Here is a 27,964-nt window from a genome sequence, read left to right as displayed (position 1 = left end):
GTGTGCTAGATCTACTTAATTTGCATTCACATAATTTATATTTTAAAATGATATTATTTCACTCACTAAAAAGGATTAGATATTTCATCTGTTTATCTGCATGTCATGTGACCATTAGTCAACATCAGAGAACTGTGAACATGCAAATGTGTTGTTAATTTATTAAAATATGACATTAAAATCTCAGGGGGTACATATTTATGTCTAGGGGGTTCTGATGACAATAAAAGTTTGGCAACCCCTGCTCTAAAAAAGAAAAAGAATTTGATTCCTCATGAATCAATTAATTTGAATAAATCTACACAGATATCTATTATTACAGTTTAAAGAACCTCCGATTGTCTTTTCCTCTTAGACTTACGAGGACCAGCACAGCAGCGAAGAGGAAGGAGATGAGGAAGAGGAAGAGAGCGAGGACGGAGAGGAGGAAGACGACATCACCAGCGCGGAGTCGGACAGCAGTGAAGATGAGGGAGGCGAACAGGAAGACCAGCAGGGTTCGAGCAGACAGCAGCAGCTGGAGTGGGACGACTCGACCCTCAACTACTGATCCTCCCAAACACACAGTACACACTACTTTAAGATCACACACACTCACACACAATGACAAATCCACCCCATGCACAGTCACATCCCTCTGCCAATAGGGATGCCCATGTTCCCCTTACCTAAGGAGCCATGCGTAAAAACGCTGAAAACTAAACGATTATACGATATATGTACAATATAGATGCAAATATATCCGGTGTCTGTCGTGACAGGTGTTGCAGTCCGCTTCATTTCCACCTACCGACATCTTATCGTGGTGTTATTCAGTGTAGTATAGTATCACAGGTATCTCAACACAAGTTCCTAATTTATTGAATCTTTTTCTGTCCTTTCCGAGGGAAATCCCGGCATACATTTGCATTGTGTTCGGACACATCCCTGCACTTTTACTTTCAAGTTGAGCTCCGAGAATGATTTAATGTATATTCCTTGCACCTGACGTTTTAGGGGGTATTTGCTCGGGAAATTTAGAGGAAAAACTCTTTGATGCTTTCCGATCACTTTTTTTTGTTTTTTTTCCTCTTTATATTGCATGGCAAGATTTGCAATCATTGGTATGAAAGAATACAACTGCTTTTTGATATTTTGTAAATAAGATGAAACCATGTAATTAGTCAATGTGTTAGTGAAAGCCTAACCAACGGTCAGACACAGTACCTGCTGTAGAATATTTGTCAGATGCTCTTAGCATGTTTCAGAAACTTTTGCTAAATCTCATGCTCGTACAAAAGACGTCCGCTTCATAGAGAGAAACCCATGACAGAGGCCGAGGTTTCTGTGGCAAAGTGTCATTCATTTTGTCTTTTCTCTTGGAGGTGGGTGTGCATCTTTTTGTTTCGTTCCGTTTCGTTTTGTACTGTAGGTTGGGCGTGGAGTTGGTTCAGTGCTTCGGCTTTACATATGCTAATTCTAGCTGGGCTTGCAATGGTACAAATGCTACGCCAAGGCTTCAATGTTTTTAAATCAGTGATGTTTTGCGGACTAATAATCACATTCAGGTGATACAGTTGTTTTTTCCGCGTGGTACTGTATGTTGTACAGTTTAGGCACACTGCAGTTATTTAAGCCATTCTTAAGTGATAGTGCTTGTATTTTCTGTAATAAATAGAGACCAATTGGAATCACAGTATGCACTCTAATGACCCAGTCTGAATAACATTTATGAGTGAAATGACATGGAAAATGGGTGCGCTGGTGATTATCGACAATGTGAGCATTGCAACGTCTATTGCGTACTGTTTTAACAGACCTCTGTTGCTAAAACACTGGCGTAAGATTTTTTTTGTTTTGTTTTTTGTGCAAAATCGGGGTTAGCCTACAATATTCTTGTCATTTTGAGGCCCCTAAAAGCATTAAAAGGGCTAATTTGCCTATCACAACGCATTGAAAGAAATGAATTTCAACTAAAAAGCGTAAAATATTTTTGCAGTATGGTCGGTAGATTTTATTGTACATGGAATGGAACTGTACTGTAGAGTTGTGTAAAGATATTTGTTTACATTTGGTAAACTTTTATTCCTTTTTGGTGACGCTATCAATCTACTCCAGATTTGCAGGTCATTTCTCCTCGTAGTTGCTCTCAGATCCATGTCATAGTTTCGGTTTCTTACTTTTCTTAATGTGATTGGACATTTCGGGATGCACCTTCGAAAATTGTCAGTTATTGGGGGAAATAATATTCTGTTCCCGTTGGGCTTGAAAAAGAATGTTAATTATTTAGGAGATTGTATATTGTTTAGTAAAGACGGACGTGAAGCTTTAGGGTACTTCATTCAGACCTCCTTTTCTTTCGTTTACATGCATGACTATTCTCAGTTTAAGGCCTAAGCTACAAGGCTTTGTTGTGATTGGTGGTATGAATATAATTTTATGTTATGTCAGAAAAGGTACAAATGCGGGAAGTTGTCAAGAAGGTCTATTTTTGTGACCCATGAAAGGGCGATGGGAGATTTTTTTTTTTTTTTTTTTTAGGTTTTAGTTTTTGTTAAATGTTTTGGTCATCAGGTCCCCCTCAAAATTGACAGGACCTTTAAAGAGAGGTCCAGGTTTCAGCTGGTGGAGTTGGGAGTGCCTTTTGCCTATCACAGCGCATTAATAACACAACTAACCAAACACTCATCCATGCCATTTTAGTTGTTGCAATTTTCTCATTTTATAATTATTTAATATTAGATTTCATACAGGTATGGGGAAGTGATTTTAACTTGGTTTTATTTCATTTTCTGTTATGATAGGGATCAACAGCTGTTTTATCAAGAGTGGGCGTTTTAATTGTCCAGCATAGATGTCTTGTGTTCATGTTGATGTGTAGAGAAAATAGGTCCATACTGTATCATCAATGAATATTGTACTAAATAATGTTTGAGGAACTTCCACTTCGAAAAGATGTACATTATTATAGGCAGCATATGTGGGTATAAGTTTAACAATATGTGTATAGTGAAAGGTGATCTTGAAGTGTATCTCCTGATGAGGGCAGCATGAAATTCACAAGAATCCGATACATAATGATTTCTCACACAAATGTAATAGTCTCTCACAGTGTATTCTCAACATACAATCATTTTGAAAATGTTCGATCGATGTAGACCATTCCATGAGACCAAATTTAGTATAATCAATGTTTGTACTGAAAATCGCACAATTGTTTGTATCTTCCCTCCTTTCCCCTGATGCAAATATTCATCCGCAGTTTCTCAAGGGAAAATCATGTGAAATGTATTTCAAACGATGTGATTTTGTCATGTGGTTTTGACGATGTTAAGACACTGGCGACAGAAACTTTCCATAATCAATAACCGACTCTGTGCTGAGTGTGAATGGCTGCAGATGGTGAGTATGTAACAGAGCATTGTCTTTGCATGTATAACACAGATATAAACATTTCCTGTAACTGGCACATGATACTGGTGTAGAGGGGTCAGGAGACTGGTAATACTACTGAAACAAAGATTATCTGTCACAGATTTGCAGCCTTCAGTGGTCGTTGTTCACATTTTGAATTACTTTTATTTTTTTGCTCTAGAAATAAAAATTGGGGATGTTGTAGAACTGTTGGATGCTGCCTTCCAGCTCATTCACTTTTCTATTATTCAGAGGAATAATTATAGTGAAGTTGATGCTTGCTCATGAACAAAATAAAGGATGAGATGGGAATAAAGTCGTGTTGGAGTTCAGATTATTTCATTTGATAATTATATGCTACACACAATTTCTGTCTATGCCCACTTTTACCTTAGCACAATAATAAATCATATAAATATACAATTTAAGTTGATAACATAATCTTTATATATTATTTACATAGTATAGCATTCAGTAACCTTTAGTCATCCGAGTTTAAAAGCAGCATTACAAATACATCATATTAACCCTCAACCATCTTCATACTTTAAAGTTTTAAGAAAATATAAATAAACATGTTTCCTTACCCAAAGGGTGTTTAATCATTCACCATGATGTTTCCTCAGGCATTTCATCTTTCAAGGTGAAGGTGAATTACAGACCACAGTAATGCTGCCACCTAGTGCTTGAAAACGGAAAAATATTCATATCTACTACCATTTATAAAACTTTTCAATGCTGCCTGAAGGTCGAGAGCAGAAGGCCCAGTCCCAAATAGCACACTTCATATGCACTTACAGTCTTTTGGACATACAATGGCCGTGGCTGTGAAGTCCACGAGACCATAGGGCAGGGTTCCTCAAATCCGGTCCTGGAGGCCCACTGCCCTGCAGAGTTTAGTTCCAACCCTAATCAAACACACCTGAACAAGCTAGATAAGGGTTGCATCCAAAATCGCATACTTCCCTACTATATAGTAGGCAAAACAGTATGAGACAAAAGAAATATGTCTGAATTCACAGTACTCATAAAAGAGTAGGCAAAAAGGACCCAATGACCTTCTACTTCCGGCGAAATTCTAAAGTGAGCATACGATGGACACTTTACTATCCCGGAACCTTGCCATAGGGTGTCCCATTTGTCATTATAGGTTTCAGAAGGGTGCTCATAAGCTACACACCCTTGATGACACTTTTGCCGAACCCAAACTGAAGCGAGCTCCGTCCGCAGCAGACTTTCCGACAATCAAAGCGACATTATGTCACGAAACTGCGGCCTCGTAGGAAGATCTCAAGTGTTTAGGGTGCCCATTTAGGACAGCTAAATAGTAAAATTAAAAGTTTGACAGTCTGTGTTTTTATTTGATGTTAAATGGGCAGTGTGGAATTTTATATAAAGTCTATAAATATTAAGGCTACATATTAAATGATTTTCCAAAGATCGCAATCCATTCAGTAATGGAATTCAAAGCCGTTTTTTGGCTCCTTTTTCCAACCCACTACAATATGCAATGTAATAAAATAAGACAGTAAGACACTTATTGCAAATACAGAAAAAGGGAAAACACTGACAACTTTTCAGATGTTGATCGCCAAATATATTCAAAATACAAAATATTTACAAATATCACACTGGTTAAAAAAGTAAAGACAAACTAAAATTAAAATGCATAGTAATTACAGTGTTACTATCAAATACTAGTACCAAAAGGCTTATTGGCAGACAACTTGATAATAAGGTTAATAAATTACATTACAGAAGGATAAAAATGAATCAAGACCATTTTGAATAAAGGCAAACTTACCTCTCTGTATTCAGAAAATAAGAGCTATTCTAAAATAAAATGCGCTTTCATGTTTAAATGTTTGAGACATTTCACTGAAAATGTAAACACTTTTGTCACTGTACCCTAAATAATAATGTACGATCAAACATAAAATGTATACGGTGTATACAATACAAATAACTTTCGTGATGACTCCCAACATAAATACTTTAGGTTGAGTGGCCAGATGATGTCATGTCACAAATTCTGTTCCTAAGTGTAGAAATTGCAACCACTGTTAAAAACAAATAAAAACACACAAAAACTGTAAAACTCACAGACAGCATTAGGCCACGCTCACGAAAAAAAATTAAATCCTAGTAAACCAGACTTATGTATGGGTCTTCCCAACTCCAGAACTGGCCAATGCCATTATCTTATCTTCGGATCCTGGAAAGGAAAGATACATTTGATTGTTAAAAAAGGTCATTCTTAAGCATAAGTTGCTTTAATAGTAATAGTTGGTTGATTCTCATCTTACCCAGGCTCGCAGTCACCTTCTCAAAGTGGCTCAGAGTGGCACTAGCATTTGCAGCAAGAAATGCTTCATCCTCTGTTGTGAGCTGCACATTCAAACAAGTTACAGGTATAAGAAACGCTTTAACACGTGAGTCTTGAAATAGATGCATGTCTGCAGGAAAGCATTTGTGTGTCAATAATAACTCTCTCACCTTCTCGCCAAGTTTTCTCAGAGCAGTGAGGATCTCGACTTTCTGCTGAGTGTACACATCTCGAGGGAGCTTTCCAACCATCACATCACGGTCCATCTGAATTCATACAGTCATATCAACATATTAACACAAGTCTTTGTATAGGTATTTATATATTTGAAAATGTCAGTATTAAAAATGTTAATCACCTCAGCCAGTCTCGTTCTCAGTTGCCCTGGCTGCTTTTTAGCAAACAGCCGAATAACTTCAGGTGTCTTGAATGCCTGACTGATGGCAGCTTGGATCGCCTGATAAATATTTGCAGTCATAAATGATCTCAGCATGCATAATTATACTAGTAGTCAGTCTAGATGTCTTTTCACAGTAATAAAACCGGTAAAATATTCATACCTACAATTTATAAATCTTTTCAATACTGCCTAATGGTTCAGAACAGTTTAATATATTAACATGTACAGTATGTTAATACAATTAAATCTAATTTCTTACCAGCTGCATTCCCCCCAATTCATCAACTAGTGTCATATTCCCAGACATCAACTTCTTCAATGACTCATTGAACTCGCTCAACTGTTCTAGTGTCTCTTTTTTGGTTTCTTCGTATTCCTCTTCTTCAAGCTCTTCTCTGCAATAAAAAAAATGCTTTTATTCTGTGCATGAAGCTGAATGTGCTATAGAGAACTGATGGGATGTCATTACCTGCACTCCTCTAAGTCTTGGAGCTGTTGCATTAACCGGTCCAACTGTTCTTCCATGTTTTGTCTCAGTTTGGTTGTTTCTGATTTCCCCCGAGAAGCCATTCTTTATCTTTTTTAATAAATAAGTTATAACAGGCAAATATCAAATTTTCAGCACCATCTATTAATAAAGAACAAGACATGTCCTTCTGTTACTACATATGATAATGTTAACGTTACACCTGTTATGATCTGCTATCAAAATAGTTCTGATCAGTATTAGTATTGGCTGTATCAAGGTAATATGGTTATTTAAGCTTGGTTTACCATCTTGACAGGTCTAGTATCCCATTCATGAAATATATCACATTATTTTGTCACCCTGCTTTATTCTCTCTCTCTCTGCGCAGTTAGCTAAGCTAGCACTTAAAATATAAACAAAAACATTTCGAACTGTGAGTCCTAAACGGCGTGGTTTTACATTAATAAAGTAGTCATTCTCACCCGTACTTTTTTCTCCAATAAAGGTACTACTGATAAAGACAAAATTACGTTTAAGTTCCTAAATCCAGTTCAGTTGCTAAGGTGTGGTTTGCTAGCACTATTATCTTCAATAGGAAAACCAATGGTTTTTCTGCGTAAACTCTGCGCAGAGTTGATTATCACGAACACACTACTGACTCATGGGAATTGCGCATGTCTGTCTTCCACCCAGACTGTTAAAAACAAAAGGTCTACAAGCGAATTGATCATTTGTCCCACACTGCTGTTTCAGTTGTCAAAACAATGGGAATGATCGACTATTTTTAAGAACGTTCTGTTTGTCGGTCTTGCTGTTTGTCTAGAGCTGTAACTGTCGGTTAAATAAAGTCGGCGAAGTTGTTTTACTGGAGCACAACCACTGCACTCAGCTAAATAGGAAGCACGAGACTAGTGTGTTGAATTTGTAAGAAGTAAGTTAACGCTAAACATAATATGGTGGCATGTTATTACGCATATTTGTGGAATGGTGGTTTATTGTATAGAGTCTAGACTATCATTCTTAAATCCTAAGGCGAGGGTCCTTTTTTAATGTTTCCTCTTTCCTTGCTCCCTGGTGCAGAAATTACTATAGCTATAATGCTACCTCTTACTACCTACACTTTTGAAACAGGAAATTTGGTTGTGATTTACCTTTAGAGAAATATTTGGTTGTTTTGTTGTCCTGCAGTCAGAATTATTTTTTCCATTATTATTGAAATATTCTAATGAATAATTGTAATCAATTATATATATAAATTATATTAATATATAATTAAGATTATATATACAAAATTATATATTAATGAATATAATTTTGTGTAAATGATCAATTAATCTGATTTCAGAGTATATTTCTATCTACAGTGGGTTTCTTTTTCAGCAGACAGCATCTTCCATATTATCAATGGCATCACAAGAGAAAACCAAACTGGTGCTGCTGGCATGCGGGTCCTTCAACCCCATCACAAACATGCACCTGCGTATGTTCGAACTGGCTCGGGATCACCTGGAAGACACTGGTAAATTTTAAATAAAAAAATGTATTAATGTGAATATATATTATTTTAAAATTCACCTATTTTTGTTGTCACTCATCACATTTTTTGTGATTAACGTTATACATAATTAGCATACATCTTATTATTTTTGTATTTCTTTGTTGACTCAGGAAGATACAGAGTGGTGAAAGGCATAATCTCTCCAGTTGGAGATAGCTATAAAAAGAAAGGTTTGATTGGAGCCTGTCATCGGTTAGAGATGGCTAGACTGGCCACGGAGAACTCTGATTGGATCACAGTGAACGACTGGGAGAGTCAGCAGTCGGAGTGGGTGGAGACAGCCAAAGTAGTTCGGTGGGAACATCTTAAGATCATGTGCTTTTAGAGAACATTTCATTTTGGTTGAAGTAAAAGATAAATCTGTCACACCCTTTCTGTTTTGCACCTACTGTTGTGCTTTCTACCTTTGCATGAGTTCCATGTCACATCTGATATCTGATATCACATCTCATCTTGTGTGGTTGGACGTCATATTTGACGTGCTGCTACGTCAAAATGATCAACGTTTTATGCAGTCTATTGACATTAAATCAGATCATTCTGATCTTTTTTAGGCACCATCATGCAGAACTAATTTCCAGCGAGGACAGCAACAATGATGACGTGGACACAGTAAGGTGTGGGAAGAGGAGAAAGCTGGAGCAAAATAAAAGCATCTGTCAGAGTTCTTATATTAACACAAATGCAGGTATGGAAAATAATCCACAGCAATCTTTCAAAGGATAAATGTTCCTACTGCTCAGTGCACTTAAAAGGGTGTGTACCTTAGAATGTCACCCTGTCACTATACCTGACTACAGGCAATGCATTTAATTGCTGATGTACCCTCAGGACAGTAGAGAAACAGGGTACTGCGAGTTATATAATAGTGTTTACTCTATTCATCACAATCTGCATCTCTCAGCACTGTCCCAAAGCATTCCTCTCCAAGTGGAACACTTTGAACAAATGTGAAGGTGTAATAAATGAGAATTGAAGTAACTTGTGAAGAGAAACAGGTCAAATGCTTGTTGAGAGCAGAGCAGTGTTTCCCTCTAGATTTTAGTTTTGTAGTGGGCACCAAATTTTTTGCAAAAGCAACATGCGCCGAACATCTTTCCAAACTTTGTTTACAAACCTGTTACCCAACAAAAGAGAACATTTGTTTTTACTCCAAACTTTAGTAACTGAAATAACTTCCTTTTGTGATCTGACATGGCTTCATAAAATATATTATTTTTTAATATTTTATATAGTGAAAAAAGGCAATGTCAATTAGCATTGCATTTAAATATACTTTATTATTATGAAAATAACCCAGGTGGCGTGAAGAACACAGATAAACCATATATTGTCGCAGTCGTATGTTTATTGTCTTTATGTTTCATCAGTCAATACATCTTTATCTGCATTTTTTATTCTGCTGCAGCGATATCTGGATGGCTGTGTCTGAAATCGCATACTCTCTTGAGTAGGTACTTATTTTGAATAAGTAATTACGTCACGGCCACTAAAAAAGTATGTTCTATATAGTACAAGTTTTTGTAGTATGAATGTAATCCAGGCGTACTATATTCGCCATGTTGTCATTATCATGTGACCTAGCAGCGTCAGTTATCTTCGCTTCATTGGCATTTATAAATCTTCTCCCGTCCCGTGGCCTCATGGGATTGTAAAGTGTCCATCATTTGCACACTTCAGAATGTCGCCGGAAGTAGTAGGTCATCGGGGTACTTTTGTCTACTCTTTTATGAGCACTGTGAATTCGGACATACTTCTTTTGACACATACTGTTTTTCGCCTACTATATAGTAGGGAAGTGTGCGATTTTATGACTTTGTCCATTTAAGGGATTTCCTGAAACATCATAAGTTTTATGACTTTATGGGTCTCACTTCTGGGCTTTCTGCGTGAGGGCGCCCTCTGGCTACGAGTATGAATGAAACAGACTTTACATCACAAGTGTGTAGTGTACTCAATAATGCTCACAACACCCTATTTAGGGCAAAAATAGGAAAAATAAAACTCTAGAGAAAAAGTAAATGTATGCAAATCCATAAGGTTTCTCTTTCTTTCTCTTTTTTGATAAAAAAATACAGTAAAATTGTATTATTACAATTTAATTTCATTTTAATTGTTTGTTTTATTTTAATATGGCAAATCTGAATGTTCAGCTTAATTATTATCATTAAAAATATTTTTGTGGAAACCATGGCACATTTTTTCCAGAATTCTTTAATGAATAGAAAGTCCAAAAGTAGAGCATTTATTTGAAATAGAAATCTTCTTTTGTATCGTTATAAATGTCTTTACTGTCACTTTTTATTGAGTTGATGAATCCTTGCTGAATAAAAGTCTCTATGTCTTCATGTTTAATATTTAGTTGCAGAACAGCCTGACCATACCATAATTAACTTATAGCATTGGCTTGCCCATATGGCTTTGGAAAGGAGCACATATTTCAAATGAATCATGACTTTTAAGATCTGTTATAATTACAGCTGTCAAAATCACTAATGATGTGTATTATTCTCATAAATGTATATTTTAGACACCCCTCATCTGAAGCTGCTATGTGGTGCTGATGTGCTGGAGTCATTTGGTGTCCCCAACCTTTGGAAGCCAGAGGACATTGAGGAGATTGTGGGAAAGTACGGTGTGGTGTGCATCACAAGATGTGGCAATGACGCTGAGAAGTTTATCAATCAGTCTGATGTGCTGTACGAACACCGAAAGAACATCCATGTTGTCCGAGAATGGGTGACCAACGAGATCTCAGCTACCCATGTGCGCCGTGCCCTGCGCAGAGGACAGAGCGTGCGCTACTTGCTGCCCGACCCTGTGGTGCGCTATATTCAGGATCACAGTCTGTATAGCGCTGAGAGTGAGCAGAAGAATACTGATGTCATCCTCGCCCCTCTTCAGAGATACACCAGCACTAACTAGACTGATGTTCTGCTGCTTTTGAGCTAGACTCTTGTTCTGTTTGGGGTCTTTGATCGCGTGATCGACACTTGATTTATAGTGCTTTTTGCTTTCTTGAACACATTTGGCTAATGAGCAAATTGCAGTAAATTATTATGGTCAATAATGAATGATGCATTTTGTGAAATATTATTTGATTTGAATATGTTTTGATTTTTTAAATAAAGAGATTTTGTTTTTTTCAATTTTAGAACAGGTGAGAACATTTGCCTAAGCATTTAAACATCAGACTTTTTTTTTTTTAAATCAAAGTATTCAGTGTTGAGATCTTGACATGTAGAGTACAACAATTTGACAGTGAAGTGCTCTTGCATGTTTTTTGGGGATTTTTTTGTAGTTGCAGAACAAGTATGATCTTAATCTGCAGACCATCAGTGCTAATATATGAAAATCCTATCTTATACCAAACATATACTGCAGAAATGTGGGAAGTCCCTGCCAGGAATAACGTGACTACTACAGCAATTCCTTTTAGTTGATTTTCGGCCATGTATAGTGAAGTTGTTTGTTTTCTGTTAAGAATAAGATCATATCCGCATCTACATTCACCCTCGGACACTTGTCTTGTCCTCGTGACCCGCTAAGATTTAGAAATAGTAAACTTTAAAAAGACTTGAGTTTCCCTGGTTCTCTCACTGATTGTGTCTGTCACTTTTATTGATTAGGTACATTTGCATATAATCAAAACATCTTAGCATATCATGCAACATTCCCTTTCAAGTCACATTTGATACCTTGTAGTTTTGTTTATTGTGATCAGATTTGTTCAATCAATCGTGGTTTTAAAATGAGGTCTGATTGTGTAACAATAAATAATCGGTTACTTTTTAAGTGCATTTATTTCATCCACATAATGCCGCTTGATTCAATTTTAATTAACACATATTCATCACATGCTCAATAGTAGAAGTTTCTGTCTCTATGGCCTATTTATCGTCTTCCTTTAAAAAACTCACAGTAACTTGACGTGCGTAAGTGATGTTTTGTTTTGTGGTGGTCATGTGATTATGATGTCGTATTTTTTGACAGAAATGAAAAAAAAAAAAAAAACTGCTAAGAATTTTTTCCAAAAAAAAAAAAATTCCACAAGATACAAGGAAGACAATGCGAGTGAACTTGACGAAAGTAAAGTTGATTGCATTGTGAACATTAATATTTTTAAAGTTAAAAAATAAAACATTTTTATAGCCTAACTAAGCGTCTGAACAGGTATTTTTGTGATCAAGTCTTTTTTGGGCAAACTATTAGCACACAAACACCGGCCAGACACGTTTTTCTTTATGTAAGGCATGATGAGGTACAGCCTGAACTACTGTGAAGAAACAAAGACATGTAAATCAGAAAGAAGGACCGCCCACTCAGCTCACAACACATAAAAGGCCATGGCTCTGATAAAAGGTATTCTACTGGGATAGTTTGCAGACGGTTAACAAAATGCCTGTAAGCCTCTGTGGTACATGGGACATGGTCAGCAATGTCAACTTTGAGGGATTCATGATTGCTTTAGGTAAGATTGCTCTTATGTCTGTTCCTTAAATTGACATAGCTAGTGTAATATTTTCACAACTATTATATTATATTATATTATATTATATTATATTATATTATATTATATTATATTATATTATATTATATTATATTATATTATATTATTATATTATATTATATTATATTATATTATATTATATTATATTATATACAATGTGCAAAGCATTCCCATTTGTTGGCTATTTAATGTATGTCAGGAGTAATAGATCCTAAACTTTGTCATCTCACAGGGATCGGCATGTACACCCGTAAGATCGCCCTTAAGCTAAAACTTCGCAAAGTAATCGAGCAGGTGGGGGATCGATATGTTGTGAAGACTATCAGCACTTTCAGAAACTACACTTTCTCCTTCAGAGTCAATGAGGAGTTTCACGAGTTCACCAAGGGAATGGATGACAGACACTGCAAGGTATTACAAAGATTTATTATTTTAAAACAAATATCTATCTATCTATCTATCTATCTATCTATCTATCTATCTATCTATCTATCTATCTATCTATCTATCTATCTATCTATCTATCTATCTATCTATCTATCTATCTATCTATCTATCTATCTATCTATCTATCTATCTATCTATCTATCTATCTATCGATCTATCGATCTATCTATCTATTTAGATTATCTATCTATCTATCTATCTATCTATCTATCTATCTATCTATCTATCTATCTATCTATCTATCTATCTATCATCATCATCACACTTTATTTTAAGGTGTCCTTGTTACAGTGTAATTACACAAATAAGTACATTAATTAACATAGGCCTACTTTGGGTTATGTTTAGGATTAGGGTTTGGTTTAGGGATAGTTGCTTGGAATTATGCATTATTTTTTTTTATTTTTTTTTTTACTAGTAAGTAGCCTAGTAGATTATTTATTGTCTTTATTTGTATGACATTTCATTGTAGAAGAAATGTTACATTCTTACAGCACCTGAACACCAACATCCCACTTTCATCATTATTTTTAGTCAGTTTGAACACAAATATTTGCTCAGCACACAATATGGGGGAAACACTTAATGCACTGTTTGAAAATTAAACATATCTATTTGTCTAGTCTCTGGTGGCCTGGGAGGGGAACAAGTTGGTGTGCATTCAAAAGGGTGAGAAGAAGAACAGAGGTTGGAGACACTGGATCGAGGATGACAAACTCCATTTGGTAAGTGTGAAATTAAGCATCTTACACTATACACTTCTGCAATAAACATTTATGAGCTGATTTCATTCATTAACCCACTAGAGTAATAATCAGACCTATCAACCTTTTACAGGAGTTGCACTGTGAAGATCAAATCTGCAAGCAAGTTTTCAAACGGGTTATCTGAGGTCCTGCGGTGACGTTTACTACTTGAAAAGGCGCAATGCTGTAAACAAAGTTGTTCACACTTCTAAGTCAGAGGATTATGAGGCGAGAACAAGAACCAAGCGTTTCAACTTGTGCCTCAAAACCTGACTAATCAATTACAAGGAGCGAGAGGCTTGCAGACTGAGGCAGGATGTCTAGGAGCATGATTTATAGTGCCACTAGAGGGCGCAATAAGACCACGAACAGACCGAACTCGGGACAACAGCAGTTTAGGCACTGGAGACACTCGCTGCATGTTGTCAATAGTTGTGCCACCATTGCCTAATCATGTTTACATGTAATACAAGAGACACATTCACTCACATTTAGTAATGTGTAATGTAGGCTACTTCTGTTTTTCTCGCAAGCCAGAATCATTCTTTCACAAGAATATGACTAATCAAGGGCCATTCATTTTGAATACATTTTTAAAAACGTTTTGTAAAACGGATTTTTTTTCTTAAAATAAAAGCTTATTAAGCTTTTTTTTTGTTTATGTATATTTTATGATAAATATACACACTTTTGTTAATTCAATTTCTTAAATGTAACAGCTTGTTCAGTTCTGTTACTTGAAAGTCACTTATTGTGCAATAAAATTTGAAACAAGTTATAACTTTGTGTGTTATTTTCCACTATAGGTTGTAATGTCTCTATCATGAAAAATTGCAATCAAAAACAACAAATTATAATAATAATCATCAATTCAATCAACGGAAAATATTATCATTCAGTAATACTTTAAACAGATTATAATAGACACTTTGTGAACACAATGCTGATTTGTAATCTTTCTGGTTTATGGCGTCTCATCTTGGGGATGATCAGTCAACAAACTAATCAGAATGATGGTAAACTTTGTAAGTTTGTAAAGAAACAGATAAATATATGTAGAGAATAATAATCTCGCAAATCCAAATGATGCAATATATTTATTTAGTTATTATTTGTTCAAATGTGAAATTATTGTAATGATTAATAATTTTAAGATATATAATAACTATATGCGTTTCCATCCATTTAACCCAATTAGAATTGGTACTGAAGAAAACAAGTCTCTTGAGATTGGTTTTGAAGAAAACCTTAGCAGTAAAATCAGTTTCCAGAACTGCCGCAGCATGGAATGTGTCGATCTCACGTCACGTGATTCCAGATCCAAAATGGCCGCGTCGGTGTTTTGACGAATAATACTTTTGTGTTTGTTTCATTCTTAAAAGAAACCGAAGATAACGCTTCCCGATCGTAAAATATCAGCCACGCGCGCTTGAATTTTTAATATAAAGATCTGTATAAGACAATCACAGCTTATTGATATTTGTTTTATGGTTCAGACTATGCACTTTTGGTGTTTATAAGGAAGCTAGCTGACTGGCTAGCAACATAATTAAGGTGAACATTAAAAGAAAGGCAATGGAGCAGCTCAGTCCTGAAGAGGTAAGGCTATTTTCACACAGTTTAGTGTAATTCTAGTCGAAACCGCTCATGTGATGTCAGGACTGTTATGTTTTTGTGTTTTATTAAAGGCTTATTGACTTGTCATTGTCACCTTTTTCAATCGCAGTAATGATGGGATAAGCTAACGACACAGGCTAATCAACTGCTCAGTATATCCAGATCAAACGTATTCCGCACAGAAATATGAGGCTAGATGTTAAATCGTAATTTCTAGCCACTTAAGTGCCGATATATACGTGGAATTAAACGAGAATAAGGTTATTTCCAGTCAGCTCGCAAGCTGGTGATAAATGTAATAAACTAGATCTGACACAAGCTTAGACAATCTGTCTTTTTCTTATTATTTTTTCATTTGACATTTAAAATATCATCCTTATCGTTTTTAGTCGCTGGGGAGCTTGTAACCAGTTGACAAGTTAAGATTTCTTTTGTGAAGCTTTTCTTCACTGGGAATCCAAAATGGCTGAAAGACTGTCGTGTGAAGAAATAAAATCATGTTGTACCAGATATTTGATCAATTTAAGTTTTTAAATTTAAAGTCGTGATAAAATATGTAATTATAGAGGTTAACTTTGCCAAAGCTATGCATTTGGTTGAATGGTGTCTGGTTTAGAAACTGAAATCATGCGCAACAAGCTATTGTCAGGCGTCAGGTCGGTATATTTATAATGGGGGAAACTAATGAAGCATACAACCTTTGGTTTAACCTGAAGAAAAACCTAGTATTTTATGATAATTTGGTATATTTTAAGTGCATTTTAACCAATAGAGCTCTTTGTTTCAGGTTTTGGATATTGCTATTTGGCATTGGTTGTTGCTGCTCTATGACACTGGTGTGCATTTCAGTCAGTGCTTTGTGTTTGGTTGTTCTGCTGTAAATTAAGACCAAACTCTGCCCAGCTATGACCTACAAAAACATCTTAAACCACCCTAAGCTGGTTTGCTGGTCTCCCAGTCAGGTCAGACTGGTTTTCATGGGTTTTAGGCACTTTTGAACTGGTCAGGCTGGGAGTAGCTTGGAGTTGGCTTAAATAATAATCATGAAATAGATTAAAAAGATTTATTCTCTAAAATTGTTCTTACATTGTTAAATTCATACTAAATTCATACTAAATTCATCTAAAATAGATGTCAACCATTTACCATTAATGTTCAAAATAAGTTGCTGTATTGATTAATAATAATTGCATTTATTCTGTATTTTAGCTCACATAAATATGAAATAAGATACAATTCAATGTAATTTGCAAAAACATTATGTCTGTGAACTGAATTTAATTAGTAGATGTCAACCACTTACCTTGGAACTTTTTATTTTCAAAATAAGTTGCTGTATTGATTAATAATTGCATTTATTCTGTATTTTAGCTCACATAAATATGAAATGGTATACAATTCAATGTAATTTGCAAAAGCTGTATACGTCTGTGAACTGAGATGCATCATCTTTGGCAATCTTGATCCATTCAGTTATGTATATGTCTTTGCCATTTCACTGACTACTTGATGTAGAAGCCGAGGCCTTTAGTTTGCCTTCTCCAGCTCGTATGACTCACTCCACTGTGTAGTGATGATTCTTCACTGCTGTAAATACTGGCGATGCTTTAGCATTAGCACGTTAAAAAAATACTGCTGTTTGCCTCAAAAGCATGTGTGTAAGAGAAATTCCCTCTTTGCTTTTAAAGATATGCCCTTGTGTTGTTTACCAACTAAAAGCAGTTGAGGTCAGATTTCAAACTTTTGCTCATTATTGATCTGTAATTAGATTCAATTGTAATTTACTCTATCTTGTTTAGATCCGAAGAAGGCGGCTGGCTCGGTTAGCCGGAGGACCCACATCACAGCCCAGCACCCCCCTGAGCACCCCCTTGACATCCCCACAGAGAGAGACTCCTCCAGGACCCTTGCCAGGGCCATCTGGGGCTTCATCGCAGCCTGTCCCACCAGCTCCATCTCACTCTCTCGGCCTAAATGCCCAAATGGTCACCCCTGCCACTTCTCCTATGGGGGCCTCTGGTAAGTGCTATGGTGACTTTATTATTCAAAAAGGACTGAGGATAAAGATCCATCCAAAATAGTAATTCTTTTTAAAGAAATGAAAACTTATTCAGCAAGGTTGCATTAAATATTGATCAAAAGTGACAGTAAAGATTTTTTATAAATGGTGTTCTTTTGAAATTTCTATTCTAGTATTACTGTTTTCACTAAAAATATTAAGCAGCACAACTGTTTTCAACATTGATAATATTAATAGTAAATATTTCTTGAGCCCCAAATCAGCATATTAGAATAATTTCTTAAGAATGTGACACTGAAGACTGGAGTAATGATGCTGAAAATTCAGCTTTGAAATCAGATGAATAAATTGCATTTTAAAATATATTCAAATAGAAAACTGTATTTTCGTTTAAATAAATGCAACCTTGGTGAGCATACAAGACTATAAACCAAAAAGTTTATAGACTTGCTATATTTCCGTTATTTTCATTTAAAAAAAAGGCAAAGCATATTGTTTACTTTCAGATACAGCTTTTCAGTTACGAGGAATTTTCAAGGCATAAATTACGATTTTATGGTGCATCTGACAATAAATGGATCAATAAATGCATCAATAAATGCAATTTTATACAGAATTATTCACAAGACTAGGTTTCAGCTCTGCAGCATCTAATGTCATTCTTAATATTATTAATGCTGAATTTTGGGTGTTTTATAGACACAGTGCTTTTGAGCTGACATATGTGAGTTGTATCTAAAGCCCCTGTGTAGATTAATTGTAATTAAATTTTACTGAGACTGTGATCTTGTCTTAGTGTAAAATGTTGATGCTAAAATGACCAATGTAATAGTAGAGGATCTAAGTGGCCTATTTGTAATCCTATGTGGATGAAGCTTTAATGCTCAAGGTAAATAGCATTAGTTGTTAGTTCACTAGTGATTTAATCAATGCCTTTTTTAAAAGATTTTTTTGATCATTGTTGATAATATCAAGGTAAGTGATTTCTGCCTACTGTGTCTTGCTGTGGAGAAATTGCACAGTCATGGAGCTGTGGGCACAGCCTTGGCCAGGGTTTAACTGAGGGCACATAGACAGGCTGGGCTGATGGTGGCTTTTTGTTCTCATGGTGCCATGATCAATTCGCCTTTGGCTAAGCCCCGCCCCCCTTAGTTACTGTTGCTACGTCCGACAAACAAACTTCATCTGGGCTCTGGTATCAACATGGCTTATGCTGTGACAGCTCTTCCTGCTGAAATTTGATCAAACTTTTATAAAGCAGCAAATAAATTGTCCGATAGAAGTAGGCAAAAGGGGCTGCAATATACGTTCGAAGGCTATATTCACGACATACAGGTGAAACGCAAGGAACAACAAGGCATCCAAATAGAGGCAAAAGCAAAGCATATCGGTCACAGTCAAAAAAATGAACCACCGCATATCCTACTAATCGAGACGGAGGCTGGGACTAACATTATCAATGAGCAACACTGTTCATGCAAAGCTGGGTAGGTCTCTATTCACTTCTATAATCGTTATTACAAAGCAAACGGACTACGCGAGTACAACGTTGTAACGTTATTTATTAGCAGCGTGTTCTAGACGACACTTGTCAGGATTTGACTTCGGTTTTGGAAAGGGAAAAAAACAGACATCCCCCTCCAACCTCTCTGGGGAACGCGTATTTGTGTTACAAATGCCCCAGGCACAACGTTTAACCATATTTTTGATAAAACTACGACGGTAATAGCCTGCCGAGACCAAAAATATGAGACGCCTGTGTTAAAGCCAATGGAGCGCTATAAAAAGTGTCGGACCTCTGTGGGAGCTCGTTCTTGGCTGTGCTGTGATTGGTCAATCTACATTCTAGGGTGTGGCTTAGCCAAAGGCGAATTTGTTTTAACTGTCAGCGTACCATGTTACCAGTGGTTATGTTCCTCTTTAGTTTCATTTTTTACAGAGTAAGGACCCTTGGTCTCAACACGGACCATGTAACCATATAGACATGTAAACGAACCGAAAACAGGACATGATGTCACAAGATGTGACCCTATAAAGGACAGAATGCTCAAGTATACCTGTTTTTTCTCGTCATAGTCATGATGTTTGGTAAAGGCATCAGAACCGCAGCAGATCTTCATTTGTGTGTGACGGAGGGATTTCTGCCGTGGTTTTGACTCCTTTACATATTTTATAAGCTCTTCACAAGTTGTCAGCTCCATCATATGTACGCACATAGGCTACAGGCAGCGAGTGCATTTAGCCCAGCACACATCATTGTTTTGGATGTTCGACAAGTTCCCTTGCAAAATCTTTGTCATAAAAGCTGTTTTTAAAATATCTTTAGGTTTGGTGTTAAAAATGACAGCGTGAATCCTAAGCGAACCAGGACTAAATGTATCATTTTCTTTTTTGGTCCGGACTAAAAGAACCAAGAGAACCAAACTACAAGTGTGAACACACCCTTAGTGTCTACGCTGTAAGCACATACTTCTGTAAATTCAGTCTGGGTTATGTTTCTGTATTTAGACAGAAAACTTCAATGTCACATGCAAATTGAGCTGGATAGGTATTGGATTATGCGTAATTTGTTTCTCATTTTACCATAGATTAATTTTTGTTTGTATCACACTCACACAGCAGATTAAAACGTGTTTGTGTTTTTTCACTGTTCATTGATCTACTGTTCAGTTAAAATGCATTTCAGTTAAAGCCTTTATGTTTCCATGTTTAATTAACATGGAGCCTCGCTGAACAGAAATAGGAAAGGGAATGTGTTTTGTGCTGGTGTGTGTTGTCATTGGAAACAGCTGTCTTGTGTCCACTACCACACATTATTCAGAGTTGCATGAAAAAGCTGTTCTAGCACAAGTCTGCTCTCTGTTGTAGCTTCTTTTTGGAATGTACAGCATAGAGATGTGATCAATCATAAGACAGAAACCAGGTCCATTGCATCTGCTGCTCCTTAATATACTTTAAACATTCTGGTTAGGTTTGTCGTTTACCTCTATCCCCGAATATTAAATGTCTGCAGTTAATTCATACCAAATCGGTTTATGTACAGACTCCATTTTAATTTGTTTTTGGTCATTATTTCTGCCTTTCATTATTTGGTGTTTTGTAAATATTATATTTCTGACCATGTCCAGCATTCAAAATGTAACCAACATTAAAGGAGAACTCCGGCGCAAAATGAACCTTTGGTCTAATTACACATTGTTACCTAGTCAACCGTTATCTGAGATTTGTTTTCATGATTATCGAATGTAAATAGTTTTATCTCTAAAAACAGTTTATAAAGCTAGTATAACGCTAGTATATTGGGCATAGTGTAATGACAAATAAAAATCGCTTGTTAATACCACTAACAAGGCTCAAAATAGCCCCACACTAACACGGTAGCATAATGAGGGTCCCTACCTTCAAACCGAAGCATTGAGAACTTTGTCAGTGTCCAGACAGTTTAATAAGAAGATATTTTAATACATACAGTCAACTTCGCGTATACAGGCATAAGCCATCTTTGAAATACAGTCTTTACCAGTCGATCTACGAACGCCGATCCAAGTCTGCTGTTCGCGCTCACCTTATCACAACTTATAGCTCGTTCACATCTCACCAGCGCACTTGGATCGGCGTTCGTAGATCGACTGGTAAAGACTGTATTTCAAAGATTGCTTCTGCCTGTATACGCGAAGTTGACTGTATGTTTAAAATATCTTCTTATTAAACTGTCTGTACACTTACAAAGTTCTCAATGCTTCGGTTTGAAGGTAGGGACCCTCATTATGCTACCGTGTTAGTGTGGGGCTATTTTCAGCCTTGTTAGTGGTATTAACAAGCGATTTTTATTTGTCATTACACTATGCCCAATATACTAGCGTTATACTAGCTTTATAAACTGTTTTTAGAGATAAAACTATTTACATTCGATAATCATGAAAACAAATCTCAGATAACGGTTGACTAGGTAACAATGTGTAATTAGACCAAAGGTTCATTTTGCGCCGGAGTTCTCCTTTAATGATTCCATTGTAATAATAGCATTTTTAATTGTAACTGTTTTTTTTTTTGTTTTTTTAATACATTTATTCTCATATTAAAATATGACTGATTTCCTGCATTTCTTAATCCATTTTTTCTGACAATGGAAGATATAGTGATTTGTAGAGAGCCATTTTCATTGTATGAAATAGAATATTTGACTGTTCAGGATTATGCTTCTTGGTTGAACTTCAACTATGCGGTTTGTTTTCCAGCCATGCAAGTTTTAGAAAGTTTTTTTGAGCTTGATTGCAGCTTAGCCATTTTTTTTCCATGACACAATCAGCAGGTTTGTACTCAAACACAGTGCTTCCTTTTGTGCTCTCCATCACTATAGGGGTTGCTTACCGCAGCCAGAGCAGCGAAGGCGTCAGCTCTCTCTCCAGCTCTCCATCTAACAGCCTGGAGACACAGTCCCAATCCCTGTCCCGCTCTCAGAGCATGGACATTGACACAGCCTCATGCGAGAAGAGGTGAGAGACAGTCTTGAACCTTTGTCCTCTCTGAACTCCTAATCAAAGATAGAGCATGACGTAAGAGCTCAAACTGAGATTGTACTGGAGATGAAGTATTGTATCTCACTCGCTAAATGACCGAGACCTTTTCAAACTGCAGAATCTCTCTACTGTTGGATTGCAAATGCTCTGTTTCTCTTTTGTACTTCAGCCACATAATCCCTCAAGTGCATATAAAGATGAATACATACAGCTGGAAATTTACCCATTAAGTAAACCCTTTTGATATCATTAGTTGCATAGTTTTTGTGTCTTCCATTTTGTAACATGCAGTGCTTAAGTTATATTGTTTGGCATTTGAGGATTTGAACTGCTACTTGAGCTAGATTTCATCTTTGTGGTCTTCAGCATGTCCCAAGTAGATGTGGACTCAGGAATTGAGAATATGGAGGTGGAAGACAGTGATCGCAGAGAGAAAAGGAACCTGGCTGAAAAGGTAACCAGTAAGCCATTTCTTATCATGTAATGGCCAATAACTGATAAGTGGCAGGTATTAAAATGTTAAACTATTTCGTCTAAATAAATTAATAGTTAAAAACTAAAATCATAATTTTAAATGCCATAAGTGAATTAAGTCATCACAACATTTTAATGTACAGTAGGAAAAATGTATATATTTCTCATTATGGATATTTATCTAATTTTGAGATTTGCTAAAAGTTACATTTAACATTGGTGTTTTTAAAAATGTACTTCAATTCAACGATAGTTGACAGCAAATTGAGAGTAAAATATAATTAAATATCCAATATTGGCTGTTACCATTTAATTAAAAATTTTGTAATATTGTATGACAACTGATATGATACCAATAGTACATGCCTAAAAATGAAAAGATCTAAAGCAGTGGTTGCTTTAGATCTGGACAAACTTTGAAGGGGGCTGCACGATGACTTAAAAGTATTTAAATGAGTAAAAATTTTATTAATTTATTGAAATAATCTAAATTACCCCCCCACACACACACAAAATGAATCATGGTTACTTTAATACACCAGTACTTCAAGTTTCTGGAAATACAGGAAATATTCAAATATTGTGTTGGACAATGCCCCTATTCAAGTCAAAAAGGTTGAGAACCACTGTTCTGATGTGTTTGTAACTAACAAGTTGTGCTGAATTATTACTTGCAGGATTCCTCATCCAATCCTGATGTCTCTGAAGAGCAGGCTTTGCAGCTCATCTGTAAGATCTTGCGTGTTTCCTGGAAGGACCAGGACCGTGATGTCATCTTCCTCCCTTCACTTGCTGCTGAATTCCAGAAGAACCCTATGGATGGTATGAACTGAGAGCGACGGAGGGTGCAAGACAGAGAGTTCTGCTTCTTTTCCCCTAATTGAATTGCATTTTCGTGCTTTCTTCTAGTTTACTCTGACTTCAAAGACCTGATCGGACAGATTTTAATGGAAGCTCTTATGATGTCCACCCGTTCACGTGACTGTAACCCATTCGCCAGCTTGACCGCCACATCTCAGCCAATTACCACTGCCAGATCCCCAGACCGTCACCTGACTCTCATCCCACCCTCCAGCCAGAGCGGCAGTCCCATGATGCCCTGTGCTGGTTCATTTGGTGCCAGCTCTCTTTCCAGGCAAGTGTGATAGCTGGCAACATCTCTTTTATCCACATAATCCACCTACACCCTTTTTTCCTTGATTTCTCTTTAAATTTCCTACTATTTTCTGTGTTTCCTTCTTCATGTTCATCCATGTCTTTGTTGTTTTCAGTCTTTACGGTTGTAGCCCAAACCCACTAGCTCTGAGCTCTGCCAGATTGGGTGCTCCATCTGTCCCACTGGCTTCTGCAGCTGCCCTCCCAGTTTCCCCCAGTCCTCCGGTCTCTCGCCCTCCTGCCAGCCTTCCGTCTCCCTCTCCATCCGTCCCTATGCCCACCTCCCAGAGATACAGGCCCTACTCCCTTAGCTCATCCATCCCCATAAGCCCAAGCCCCAGATCTACTCCATCTGGAACACTTACGCCCCCTTCAACTTCAGGTATCCCCTCCAGCCCTTCCCCCAGACACCATAACACCCAAAGCTCCATGCCTTTACCCTTCCCCCCTGGCTCCCCCAACATTGTGGCCAGACGGACTGCACTTGCCGCCCGGATGCCCTCTAGGTACCTTTTACACCCTGTTAGATGTGAAGTTACATTGACTTTATAGTCTTTGTTTTGATTTAGCCTATTAGTCTGCTTTTTCACACACCAGGTAACCAAAGCACTAATAAGCTGATAATTATTTTCATTTATGGGCGATAACCAATAAGTGGCAGATATTAAAATGTTATACTACTTTGCTAAAATAAACTAATAATAAAAACTAAAATAAAATCATCATTTTAAATGCCATAAGTGAATTAAGGCATCACAACATTTTTTTTTATACAATATGAGAAATCAATATTCATTTTAAGATTTGCTAAAAATTACTTTTAACAGTGTAATTGAATATAGGTGTTTTTTAAAATGTACTTGTATAACAGGTAATCTATGTGTAAGAAAATGAGAAAATGAGCATGCACAATTAAATATCTAATATCGGCTGATAGCAATAAATGAAACATTCTGGAACCGTTATATGAGAAGTTGCATCTGTTTGCTTTTTCACACACAAGGTAACCAAAGGACCAATAAGTCGATAACTATTTTCATGTTATGAGCAATAACAGATAAATGGCAGATATTAAAATGTTTGTCAAAATAAATTAATAGTAAAAAACGAAGAAAAAAAAAATCATTGTTTTAATTGCCACAAGCGAATTAAGGCATCACATTTGAATGTGCAATATGAAAATCGAGATTTGATGACTTGCTAAAAATGACATTTAACAGTTTTATTAAATTACAGGCATTTCATAAAATGTACTTTATAACTTGTTTAACAGGTAATCTACATGTAAAAGTAGAGAAACGAGCATGTAAATGCCCACGTTATTATGACACCCTATTAGATGTGAAGTTACTTCGACTTTGTGTTTTCATTCAGTCTATCTGTCTGCTTTCATTCAAACTCTGTGGCCGCACCAGCCCTTTCTCCCTCCTCTTCTTCGCCCTGTCCGACTTGCCTCAGGACAGCAGTGATGAAGAGCTGGAGGAAGAGGAAGAGGAGGATTTTTCAGGGGTTCAGTTTGGGTCCAGGTATCAGTGCCAAAGTGTGTTGCATGCTTCAGCGTGCTGCCTGGCCACTAACAACAGCCCGCTGTGCCCAATGTTGGCACTGCAAGGGCAAAAAGAGAGACACACCAAATAGTGGAGTTGAAACGTGATGATTGATGTCATCAGGTTGACAAAATCAGCATTTCTCTCGCTTTTCTTTGCTGTCAGCTCAAATTGTGTCTATTGCACAAGAAGTTTTTAGGCCCATTCTCAGCTCACAGCAGAAATGTGAGCCAGAAGACCTTTGAATTTCCACACAGGTCGTGTGTGCTGAATAACGGTGGTGCTGGAGGACTGATTGTCGGGCATTCAGATTATGCTAGCTGACTGTATAACAGAACTAATGAGAGCCAGATGCCTGCTGTGGAGTGTTGTCTCACCCTAGTGTTCACTAATGCATGCCATCTCATGACCAAAGACCTGTGGGGGGAGCACAGATATCAGAGGCCTGCTTTTGTTGATCTCATGTCATAAGTTTTAGTGTCATTTACACATGGTATTAACATCCATCTCAAGGGATCCAATGACAAATGGTCAGCGCTAAATATAGGTGTAAACTGAGTCCAAAACATTTTGTGTTCCAATTACTCAAATCACATTGGTAGGTAGTTCGAAATACATGTGACCACATTTATTTGTACATTTCTACATTCATGTTAAACCCTGAAATATCAGGGATTTTTTTTAATGTAAATTTTTTTTCTTTATTTTTTCCCTCTTAAGGGCCGTTACATAGTCAACGCGAGCAACGCGAGCAAGCAACGCGAGCTACGCGCTCCTTTTCATAGTACACAAGCGTCACCGGCGATGCGTGAAATGCAATACACCGATCGCGCAGCAGGGGGTAGTAGAGTCTAGAGTCGGGTCACGTAAAATTCAGATCAAAATGGCAACTGAAGAGGAGTGCATATTGCTGATTTTACATCGGCGGCAACAAAGGATGTATACGAACAAGCTCGCATAACTTTCCTCTTCGCCCGCCATTGTATTCAAATCTTCTTCTTCTGTAAACATAATAATATACCTTTTTATGTACATTACTTGCAATGTCGCCCCCACCGACAACGCATAGTATTGCGTGCATCGGCGCGTCGCGTATCAAAAACTAGGATGACACATTTGGCTACGCATCGACGCATAATGGCGGCCGAAGCGTAGCGATGTGTAGCCTTGCGCACGCGTATGCGTACCGATGCGTTGACTATGTAAGGGCCCTTAGCCAGGAAAAGTAGATTTTTTTTTTTATTGATTTTTTTGTTGGAAATATCTATAGTAAATTTAAAATACATATAGGTTTGCATTTAAATTTTAGACAAATTTTTCTTGTCCTTATGGAGACTTTTGTACATGTAGTACATAAACCACTGGTGAAAATTTTGGGATCATTTTGTTTTCTCTTCTCACTGAGGCTTCATTTATTGGATCAAAAATAATGTACATAAAAAAAGTAACAATTTATTTTATTGTAATGTAACTGTTTTCTTTTTTAATATACTTTAAAATGTAATTTATTCCTGTGATGCAAAGCAGAATTTTCAGCATCACGACTCCAGTCTTCAGTGTCACATGATCCTTCAGAAATCATTCTAATATACTGATTTGATGCTCAATAAATATGTCTTATCAATGTGGAAAAAGTTTAGCTGCTTAATATTTTTGTGGAAAGGTGATACATTATTTCATGACTCTTTGATAATTAGAAAGTTCAAAATAATAGCATTTATTTGAAATTGAAAGCTTTTGTCACAATGTAAAAGTCTTTTACTATCACTTTTGATCAATTTAAGGTGTCATTGCTGAATAAATGTATTGATCATTTATTAAAAAAAACTATTGACCCCAAACTATTGAATTGTATGGTAAAACGGGGTAAGATATGATTTATCAGGCTCTGATCACCAAACAATGCTTGCTTTGTGGGGTAAAGTTTGTTCTAACCATTGCTTGAAATAGAGATAAACCTTAATTTATATCTGATGTCATAGATGTTCTAAAGATACTCATTTTGAAAGGTTGGTGGCTAGAGAAAAAGGGAAACATTTGATTATGAAAGACATCTCTCTGGGTGGCTAAAGCAATGTGGTTTTGGTTATTTACTCAGTTTGGGTTTTTCCCAGAAGGTTCATCTACAGCTCTTTTATTGAAGGGAGTGTTTATTTCTCATAACGTTCTCTTTCTCTCTCTAGCCTGGGTGCATCCGGAGGGGGGATGACTAGTGACTCAGGTAGTGACCGCTTTACCATAGAGTCCTGTAAAGAGACGGAGATGCTCAACTACCTCATCGAGCGTTTTGACAGTGTGGGAATGGAAGAGAGGAAGGCCCCAAAGGTAGCTGCTGATAAATGTTATGCACACATTGTTACAGCATTATTTCTGAATTCAGTTCCCAGCTGTCGCATCAGAACACGGGCATCAGGCATCAGAATTATTTCTGGTATAACAAGAGTTACAAGGAAATACACCAGCTTTTAGCTCCTCGTCAGAACACATTTGTCGTTAGGTCAGAGGAGAGGTTGGAGGTGTTGAAAATGTGAAAGCGAAAGACAAAACATGTCTTGTCAAGCCTAGGGTAATTCCCTCTTTGGCGTGAGTCTTTCATGTTGTGTTCTGTCGTTGTATCACCCTGTCTACCCTAGACATGCGTGTCAAAAGTAATTTGCTCCTATTTTAATCAATTTAGCTGTCTTCACTAAAAGTGTTGCAGCACTTTGCTTCACAAACATCCTGTTTCAGTTTCTATCCGTCTCTCTGAAATTTAATGTACTTATGAATATTTTTATTTTAT

At 36.8% G+C, this 27,964-nt stretch overlaps 5 protein-coding genes across 12 annotated transcripts in view; 4 read left to right on the top strand and 1 right to left on the bottom strand.

Annotated features, from left to right (window-relative positions):
* clstn1 (calsyntenin 1) overlaps nt 1-3,711 on the top strand; it is a 46,196-nt gene extending 42,485 nt beyond the window's left edge. For all 4 annotated transcript variants that reach the window (XM_056239609.1, XM_056239618.1, XM_056239600.1 and 1 more), the window contains one exon: nt 356-3,711. In XM_056239609.1, the coding sequence (XP_056095584.1) occupies nt 356-550 (195 nt within the window). In that variant the 3' untranslated portion in view covers nt 551-3,711. The remainder of the gene's footprint in view (nt 1-355) is intronic.
* A 1,780-nt stretch (nt 3,712-5,491) lies between these two features.
* lzic (leucine zipper and CTNNBIP1 domain containing) lies at nt 5,492-7,186 on the bottom strand. Its single transcript, XM_056239679.1, has 7 exons — nt 7,077-7,186; nt 6,589-6,696; nt 6,379-6,514; nt 6,078-6,176; nt 5,890-5,985; nt 5,700-5,781; nt 5,492-5,608 (listed from the first exon to the last, which is right to left on the bottom strand). The coding sequence occupies exons 2-7, from the start codon at nt 6,687-6,689 to the stop codon at nt 5,550-5,552; spliced, it is 573 nt and encodes a 190-aa protein (XP_056095654.1). The 5' UTR covers nt 6,690-6,696; nt 7,077-7,186; the 3' UTR covers nt 5,492-5,549.
* Nucleotides 7,187-7,285: 99 nt separating this feature from the next.
* nmnat1 (nicotinamide nucleotide adenylyltransferase 1) lies at nt 7,286-11,196 on the top strand. Of its 4 annotated transcripts, none has more exons than XM_056239676.1 (5): nt 7,286-7,512; nt 7,972-8,107; nt 8,257-8,440; nt 8,701-8,834; nt 10,677-11,196. In XM_056239676.1, the coding sequence occupies exons 2-5, from the start codon at nt 7,993-7,995 to the stop codon at nt 11,069-11,071; spliced, it is 828 nt and encodes a 275-aa protein (XP_056095651.1). In that variant the 5' UTR covers nt 7,286-7,512; nt 7,972-7,992; the 3' UTR covers nt 11,072-11,196. The 4 variants fall into 4 exon arrangements, with proteins under 4 accessions (XP_056095651.1, XP_056095649.1, XP_056095652.1 ...); XM_056239674.1 differs by having other exon boundaries at nt 7,969-8,107; XM_056239677.1 differs by having other exon boundaries at nt 7,286-7,519.
* A 1,300-nt stretch (nt 11,197-12,496) lies between these two features.
* rbp7a (retinol binding protein 7a, cellular) lies at nt 12,497-14,612 on the top strand. Its single transcript, XM_056239680.1, has 4 exons — nt 12,497-12,617; nt 12,889-13,067; nt 13,727-13,828; nt 13,941-14,612. The coding sequence occupies exons 1-4, from the start codon at nt 12,545-12,547 to the stop codon at nt 13,992-13,994; spliced, it is 408 nt and encodes a 135-aa protein (XP_056095655.1). The 5' UTR covers nt 12,497-12,544; the 3' UTR covers nt 13,995-14,612.
* A 551-nt stretch (nt 14,613-15,163) lies between these two features.
* Nucleotides 15,164-27,964, top strand: part of ube4b (ubiquitination factor E4B, UFD2 homolog (S. cerevisiae)) — a 30,796-nt gene continuing 17,995 nt past the window's right edge. Inside the window, exons 1-9 of one of the 2 annotated variants that reach the window (XM_056239554.1) lie at nt 15,164-15,448; nt 17,266-17,485; nt 21,847-21,982; nt 22,373-22,460; nt 23,158-23,302; nt 23,390-23,615; nt 23,752-24,141; nt 25,051-25,161; nt 27,366-27,507. In XM_056239554.1, coding sequence (XP_056095529.1) covers nt 15,425-15,448; nt 17,266-17,485; nt 21,847-21,982; nt 22,373-22,460; nt 23,158-23,302; nt 23,390-23,615; nt 23,752-24,141; nt 25,051-25,161; nt 27,366-27,507 — 1,482 coding nt within the window. In that variant the 5' untranslated portion in view covers nt 15,164-15,424. The remainder of the gene's footprint in view (nt 15,449-17,265; nt 17,486-21,846; nt 21,983-22,372; nt 22,461-23,157; nt 23,303-23,389; nt 23,616-23,751; nt 24,142-25,050; nt 25,162-27,365; nt 27,508-27,964) is intronic. The other variant, XM_056239562.1, reaches the window with a different exon arrangement.

This window comes from Rhinichthys klamathensis, unplaced genomic scaffold (assembly GCF_029890125.1).
Source record: "Rhinichthys klamathensis goyatoka isolate OS25496 unplaced genomic scaffold, OSU_Roscu_1.1 h1tg000020l_1, whole genome shotgun sequence".
NCBI classification, from domain to species: Eukaryota; Metazoa; Chordata; class Actinopteri; order Cypriniformes; family Leuciscidae; genus Rhinichthys; species Rhinichthys klamathensis.
Note: the sequence above shows the minus strand (reverse complement) of the source record. Positions and strands in the feature narration are given on the sequence as shown.

Bases quoted from the DNA above. Each gene is read 5' to 3' on its own strand.
- nmnat1 (XM_056239676.1), top strand. From the start codon at position 7,993: ATGGCATCACAAGAGAAAACCAAACTGGTGCTGCTGGCATGCGGGTCC. The intron at 8,108-8,256 runs GTAAATTTTAAA...TTGTTGACTCAG, and splicing joins GGATCACCTGGAAGACACTG to GAAGATACAGAGTGGTGAAA. The intron at 8,835-10,676 runs GTATGGAAAATA...TGTATATTTTAG, and splicing joins TTATATTAACACAAATGCAG to ACACCCCTCATCTGAAGCTG.
- rbp7a (XM_056239680.1), top strand. From the start codon at position 12,545: ATGCCTGTAAGCCTCTGTGGTACATGGGACATGGTCAGCAATGTCAAC. The intron at 12,618-12,888 runs GTAAGATTGCTC...GTCATCTCACAG, and splicing joins GGGATTCATGATTGCTTTAG to GGATCGGCATGTACACCCGT. The intron at 13,829-13,940 runs GTAAGTGTGAAA...AACCTTTTACAG, and splicing joins AGGATGACAAACTCCATTTG to GAGTTGCACTGTGAAGATCA.
- lzic (XM_056239679.1), bottom strand. From the start codon at position 6,689: ATGGCTTCTCGGGGGAAATCAGAAACAACCAAACTGAGACAAAACATG. The intron at 6,177-6,378 runs GTAAGAAATTAG...AATATTTATCAG, and splicing joins AATTGGGGGGAATGCAGCTG to GCGATCCAAGCTGCCATCAG. The intron at 5,986-6,077 runs GTGATTAACATT...GTATGAATTCAG, and splicing joins TGAGAACGAGACTGGCTGAG to ATGGACCGTGATGTGATGGT.